This window comes from Salvelinus fontinalis, chromosome 17 (assembly GCF_029448725.1).
Source record: "Salvelinus fontinalis isolate EN_2023a chromosome 17, ASM2944872v1, whole genome shotgun sequence".
Lineage (NCBI taxonomy): Eukaryota > Metazoa > Chordata > Actinopteri > Salmoniformes > Salmonidae > Salvelinus > Salvelinus fontinalis.
The window spans coordinates 1,407,603-1,415,083 of record NC_074681.1 but is presented as its reverse complement, the minus strand read 5'-3'; the positions used below and the strand labels follow the sequence as shown (position 1 = coordinate 1,415,083).

The window sequence follows — 7,481 nt, the reverse complement described above, 5'->3', positions numbered from 1 at the left end:
TTTGAGCAGGGTATGGTAGTAGGTGCCAGGTGCACTGGTTTGTGTCAAGAACTGCAACACTGCTGGGTTTATCCACCGTCAACAGTTTCCTGTGTGCATCAAGAATGGTCCACCACCCGAAGGACATCCAGCCAACATGACACAAACGTGGGAAGCATTGGGGGAAATATGGGCAACTCAATATTAGGAAGGTGTTCTTAATGTTTTGTGCACTCAGTGTATATAAAACACAGGAAAATCTAGTTTTTGACTGCACAGCCCCTTTAAATCAACGTCACTGTTCCTGCTATACTGCCACAATTAATTTTGATGTTCATTAAATAGATAATTTCCTTTACAACTTCGGGTAGAAAACCAATAGATTTAGGGCACGGTGAAACCTCACAATTCCAGTTTGTCCTGATTTGCTTTGGGTGCAATCAATTAGCTTAATTTCTCAGAGATCAAATTATATTTCCACCAAATAATGTTTCCTGGAATGCTAATCGTCCTGTTTATCTGTTACTAACGACAGAAATGATTTCAGATGGTGGGGTGTTGAAATCTTGTTTCTTGTGCGTTTTGATGTGGAACGACCCTATATTGTTAGTGATCACAGTATTGCGATTTCCTGTGAAATATGAGTCATATCTGCCACAATAACAATAGAGCAAATCATTATTTAATGAGAGGGAGACAAAAAACATCACAAACAAAAGGAATTTTTTCCCCCCCAAAAAACAACAATTATTCAACTTTATTCAAGATTTTTTTCCCAGCAACATCTTTTTTTAAATTCCAGTTCTTTATCAACAAATAGAAAACAGACTGCGTATACAACAGATCAAACCCCTACAGCACTAAGCATTTACAAGGTATAAATGAACATTGTGGTTTATTCCAGCCAGCATGTCAGACTCAGTCCTGTTAGGCTTGGGGAGCGTCGTGCCCTGCGGCCTTGTGGGTAAAGATGTGCTTGTGTGGCGTGATGGCGGTTGGCCGACGGAGGCTGGGGAGTGGTCCTCAGTTAGGGTTATGCTATTCATCGCTCTTTAACAAAACTACAACTTTTACACCTCTCTCTCTCACTCTCTTTAACAGAACAATAACCTGCTCTCTATCTTTCCGCAAGGGTTAAGGGTCAAGTCCAGGTTCAATGAAGTCGATTACAGCTAAATGAATCAAATTACAACTAAATGAATTAATTTTCGATTCGTGAATTGAAATCACTCCCTGAAAAATGACTGGATTGAAAAATGGAACTGATCCCAGCTCTGTGTGTCTGTCAGGTTGCTATGGTAATCCAGTAGATACAGTCACTAACTTTCTCTCACTCTCTCTCTTTACTTTCCTCTATGCCGGTACGCAAAGAGAGTGAATCATTTTAACAATATAGTTTGAAGCTGCAGTATATATCTATGTATAATTGTACATATATATAATCAATCATAATTATATATATAGTTATCATTTCTATTTCTGTATAAAATAATAGCAGGTCAGTTGGAGGGTGCAGAGGGTTTGTTGTGTCTCTGTCCCGCCGGTAGTAATCGTAGTATTCTGTACAGGGGGGCCAGGATTAGTGGCTGCTACTCCTCTCTCCACCACCACGGGGCGCTGCTCCAGCAGTCCCTATGTTCCAACCCCCAGGCAGCGGACTGACCAATCAGCTCGCTGGGAACCAAGGAAAGAGGAGGGGCTAAGAGGGGGCACAATATGATTCATACAGAGATTCAGGAGTTGATTCTCAAGTTCAACTCCTCGTTGGGTACAAAAGTCTGTTCGTCGGTTCGTCTCCAGATTCGTTCTCTGGTTATCGAAGGCCTCAGGGCCTTCAAGGCTTCTGTCTCTCTGTTGTTGAAATCATCATGTGCTCTTTGAGTTTCTGTACAATGCTGATTTAGTTGTCGTTAGTGGATGTCACGTTTTTTCGCTAACTAGTGTGGTTTATATAGTACTTGTATCGCGGCGGTTGCTGTAATGCTTTTGAATCATTTGTCATTTTTTCCCCCTACGTTTGAAAAATAAACAGCAAAGTGAAAAGGCATATTATCTTAGTTAATCTTACTCCGTTTTAAAACGAATAAGACTAAAAAAATAGATAATAATAAACAATAAAATCTTGATACAAAATCAAAACTGTCAGCAGCTTCAGAGAACAAACAGTGGCTCTCCTGTATTAACGTCAGGAAGTAGAAAATACAGGTCCCTAAAATAACATACAACATTTATTTTTGTAATATTTGTTTTACTAAAATAAACATACTGATTATGGTGGAAAAACTAAAATGCTGCGCCCCAGTTAGGCCATTAAGACAAAAATATATGTCTGATGGTATTAAAACAATTATAAAAAAACAACAAAAAAAACGAATGATTAAGTAAATAATAATAACGTTATTCATAATAATGATAATAAAATAAGAAAGGAGAACAGAACCTCAGAACTCAGTCAGAACTGTCGCTTGCTCCCGTATGAAACGCTGTCGTCGTCATGGTATTGTTTTTTTTTTTGTTTTTTTTAATCTTTAGGGTGTTTTTTGTGTTTTTTTGTGTTTTTTTTGTAAATCCAAGTAGTAGACCTCTGGGATTGGTTGAACCCGTCGCTAGGTGACAGTGGCACCTCCCTCCTCCCCTGTGATAGGGTAGCAATGGCAGGGTCAGGTCAGATGGGTTGATACAAGTACGGTGGCTGAGATGGGACACTCAGTGGCCATGCCAGAGGCTGCTCAGCTCAGAGTGGTTACGTTGCATAGTGGTCAAAACTCCCCAGGTACTCCAACGCTGCTCTGTAGCACAGCTGATACTGGTCCTAGAGAGAGAGAGAGAAAACACATCAGTCATATCTTTTATTTTATTACTGTATGTTGTGAATCCTTTCTAGTGACAGGTGCTGCTAGAGTCATGAAGCCTTTTGATTCGTTGTTGAGAAGCATTTCCCTCCATTCCACTCTCCAACAACGGAAGACCAGCAACAGTACAGTATATTGGTCCATACCTCTGTCTGCACCATGGCAGGTCTCTGGGTGCGTAACGTCTTGACGGTCTGGAAGAGGTCAACCACCCCTTCGTACCTCATCCTCTCCAACACGATACTCAGAGTGATGAAGACCCCTGTCCTGCCCACCCCGGCACTGAGGAAGAGGAGGAACACACACACATTACACACCTTATACAGTATGCACAGTATCCTATAGGCTTGGGCGCTATCCAGATTTTCATACCGTCATACCGTTCTTCTGCCATCCCAGGATTTACGGTATTACCGGCATAACACACAAGGGGACGCTAAAAACGTTTAAAAAAAAGCCCATTGGGCGTCTATTACCAGAATGCTAAGAAAATGAGCACAAGTAATAGCCAAATCACATAGACGCTGTTAGATCAATGCTAACAAGCGATAATTAACATAAACGAATTGCAAAGACAGGCAAATACTGCTCATAAAGTTATACAAGCATATCTAGTAGCTACCAGATGTCATGCTTTTCTGAAGGAAGAACAGCATGGGTAGACGGAGCAGAGGGGGGAGGAACGGAGGAGGAAGAGCAGCATGGGTAGACGGAGCAGAGGGGGGAGGAACGGAGGAGGAAGAGCAGCATGGGTAGACGGAGCAGAGGGGGGGGGAACGGAGGAGGAAGAGCAGCATGGGTAGACGGAGCAGAGGGGGGAGGAACGGAGGAGGAAGAGCAGCATGGGTAGACGGAGCAGAGGGGGGAGGAACGGAGGAGGAAGAGCAGCATGGGTAGACGGAGCAGAGGGGGGGGACGGAGGAGGAAGAGCAGCATGGGTAGACGGAGCAGAGGGGGGAGGAACGGAGGAGGAAGAGCAGCATGGGTAGATGGAGCAGAGGGGGGAGGAACGGAGGAGGAAGAGCAGCATGGGTAGATGGAGCAAAGGGGGGAGGAACGGAGGAGGAAGAGCAGCATGGGTAGACGGTGCAGAGGGGGGAGGAACGGAGGAGGAAGAGCAGCATGGGTAGATGGAGCAGAGGGGGGAGGAACGGAGGAGGAAGAGCAGCATGGGTAGATGGAGCAAAGGGGGGAGGAACGGAGGAGGAAGAGCAGCATGGGTAGACGGAGCAGAGGGGGGGGGGAACGGAGGAGGAAGAGCAGCATGGGTAGACGGAGCAGAGGGGGGAGGAACGGAGGAGGAAGAGCAGCATGGGTAGACGGAGCAGAGGGGGGGGGGGAACGGAGGAGGAAGAGCAGCATGGGTAGACGGAGCAGAGGGGGGAGGAACGGAGGAGGAAGAGCAGCATGGGTAGACGGAGCAGAGGGGGGGGGGAACGGAGGAGGAAGAGCAGCATGGGTAGACGGAGCAGAGGGGGGAGGAACGGAGGAGGAAGAGCAGCATGGGTAGACGGAGCAGAGGGGGGAGGAACGGAGGAGGAAGAGCAGCATGGGTAGACGGAGCAGAGGGGGGGGGAACGGAGGAGGAAGAGCAGCATGGGTAGACGGAGCAGAGGGGGGAGGAACGGAGGAGGAAGAGCAGCATGGGTAGACGGAGCAGAGGGGGGAGGAACGGAGGAGGAAGAGCAGCATGGGTAGACGGAGCAGAGGGGGGGGACGGAGGAGGAAGAGCAGCATGGGTAGACGGAGCAGAGGGGGGAGGAACGGAGGAGGAAGAGCAGCATGGGTAGATGGAGCAGAGGGGGGAGGAACGGAGGAGGAAGAGCAGCATGGGTAGATGGAGCAAAGGGGGGAGGAACGGAGGAGGAAGAGCAGCATGGGTAGACGGTGCAGAGGGGGGAGGAACGGAGGAGGAAGAGCAGCATGGGTAGATGGAGCAGAGGGGGGAGGAACGGAGGAGGAAGAGCAGCATGGGTAGATGGAGCAAAGGGGGGAGGAACGGAGGAGGAAGAGCAGCATGGGTAGACGGAGCAGAGGGGGGGGGGAACGGAGGAGGAAGAGCAGCATGGGTAGACGGAGCAGAGGGGGGAGGAACGGAGGAGGAAGAGCAGCATGGGTAGACGGAGCAGAGGGGGGGGGGGAACGGAGGAGGAAGAGCAGCATGGGTAGACGGAGCAGAGGGGGGAGGAACGGAGGAGGAAGAGCAGCATGGATAGATGGAGCAGAGGGGGGAGGAACGGAGGAGGAAGAGCAGCATGGGTAGACGGAGCAGAGGGGGGAGGAACGGAGGAGGAAGAGCAGCATGGGTAGACGGAGCAGAGGGGGGGAAACGAAGGAGGAAGAGCAGCATGGGTAGACGGAGCAGAGGGGGGAGGAGAAACAAAACGCTAGCAGGAAACAGAGGAGAAAAAATAACTCATCCAGGGCTTTTTGACTTCTGGTAGAAAGATAATTTTAAGATATCTGATGACAAACATTTTAGTCGTGAATTGCATAACTTCATCACTTCCTGTGCGCCACACGACAGAGACTCACCAGCTTCCTCTTTCTCCCGCTGTGCTATTTACAAACAAACACGTGACTGGCTCCACTGCTCTGGGAAACTACAGGTAAGCCTCATAACGTAATACAATGTTGACAGGGGAAGTGAAGAACGTGATCTGCTTTATCTCCTAACGTATTGCACAAGTTGACTGCAGGTATTTTACTTAAAAAGTAGCTACAAATATTTCAAATTTAGTGAAAAACTTCAAAGGAATTGTTTTGACGGTATTGAAAAAAAAATCATCCCATGACTATTTCCTAGTACCTTGGTATACGGTATACCGCCCAGAGCATCCTACTTCCAGGTACTTACTTTACACTAACTGCACGGTACCGAGTGATTCTTGTTTAAATTTATCCAAAAGCAACACACCAGTCATTCATTGGGTAATTACTATATTGACATGTCATTTCTGGCTATTCAGCCAAGTCTCATTACCTGCAGTGAACAGTGATTGGTCCGTCCTGTCCAAACTGCTCCTTGGTTTTATGCACTTGGCCAATAAAATCGATGAATCCTTCCCCGGTTTTTGGCACTCCTTGTTCTGGCCAATCAGTGAACTGGAATTGGCGGATCGTCCTGGATTGGCCATCCTAAGGGAACCAATAGGAGGAGAGTATGTTAGAGAGGTAGTCGAGAGGGAACCAATAGGAGGAGAGTATGTTAGAGCGGTAGTCGAGAGGGAACCAATAGGAGGAGAGTATGTTAGAGTGGTAGTCGAGAGGGAACCAATAGGAGGAGAGTATGTTAGAGTGGTAGTCGAGAGGGAACCAATAGGAGGAGAGTATGTTAGAGCGGTAGTCGAGAGGGAACCAATAGGAGGAGAGTATGTTAGAGCGGTAGTCGAGAGGGAACCAATAGGAGGAGAGTATGTTAGAGTGGTAGTCGAGAGGGAACCAATAGGAGGAGAGTATGTTAGAGTGGTAGTCGAGAGGGAACCAATAGGAGGAGAGTATGTTAGAGTGGTAGTCGAGAGGGAACCAATAGGAGGAGAGTATGTTAGAGCGGTAGTCGAGAGGGAACCAATAGGAGGAGAGTATGTTAGAGCGGTAGTCGAGAGGGAACCAATAGGAGGAGAGTATGTTAGAGCGGTAGTCGAGAGGGAACCAATAGGAGGAGAGTATGTTAGAGCGGTAGTCGAGAGGGAACCAATAGGAGGAGAGTATGTTAATTCACTCACTCACTCACTCACTCACTCACTCCCTTCTTCCCGTCTCAGGACATCCCCAGGGATGTGATCTATCTCACAGGTTGACACAGTACACACTCACCCTGGCGTCGGTGACTTTGAACTCTCGGAGGATGTACTGGGGCATGTTGTACTCGGCCATGGGGTCCACTACAAAGTACTGGTACCTGGCTGAGCGCTCCGCTGGCCAGTACTGATGACACTTCTCCTGTAGGGGGGATAGACAACCAGGGTTAGAACAGGGTGTGTGTGTGTGTGTGTGTGTGTGTCTACTGTATTTGTGTTCATCTTACCCGTCCCATCTCTCTGAGTTTGGTGAGCATCACTACAATGGTAGAGTTGTGTTCCCACAGCATCCTCCAGAAGTCTTCAGTGGTTTCAGCCAGAGGGCCCTGGGTGGCCAGATACCCTTTCTGTTGTCTGGAGAGAGAACATCAGGACACACTTTCAGCAAACACACAATTAACTCAGCAGTTCTGCTGACTGGCTATAGGTGGCAGTAGAGTGACATGCAAAACAGAATGAAACGTGCTGAGCCACAAACACAGAGCGAGAGAGAGAGAGAGAGAGAGAGAGAGAGAGAGAGTAGATAGAGAAGAGAGAGAGAGAGAGAGAGAGAGAGAGAGAGTAGATAGAGAAGAGAGAGAGAGAGTCGAGAGAGAGAGAGAGACAGCCACGGGTGAACAACTAATGAAGGTGCTACAGGCTAGGCAATAATGTGTAACCGTGACATTAGAGTGATGCTCTGGGCCCCACTCCTCACACAAATAAAGGAACAGAACGACAGAGGAGAGGAGAGAGGGGAGAGGAAAGAGAGGGGATAGAAGAGGAGAGGAGACACAGAAGACAGACAGACAGACAGACAGTATGAGATGTCTTCCCTCATCATTATCTAAGTGTCTTTTCTAGAGCCTGA

General features: G+C 47.8%; 1 protein-coding gene across 1 annotated transcript in view; it reads right to left on the bottom strand.

Moving 5' to 3' along the window:
* Window positions 1-639: 639 nt before the first annotated feature.
* Window positions 640-7,481, bottom strand: part of LOC129813543 (receptor-type tyrosine-protein phosphatase F-like) — a 488,239-nt gene continuing 481,397 nt past the window's right edge. The window contains exons 38-42 of the mRNA XM_055865838.1: window positions 6,859-6,985; window positions 6,648-6,773; window positions 5,815-5,969; window positions 2,978-3,113; window positions 640-2,791 (exon numbers count right to left, since the gene is read on the bottom strand). Coding sequence (XP_055721813.1) covers window positions 2,723-2,791; window positions 2,978-3,113; window positions 5,815-5,969; window positions 6,648-6,773; window positions 6,859-6,985 — 613 coding nt within the window. The 3' untranslated portion in view covers window positions 640-2,722. The remainder of the gene's footprint in view (window positions 2,792-2,977; window positions 3,114-5,814; window positions 5,970-6,647; window positions 6,774-6,858; window positions 6,986-7,481) is intronic.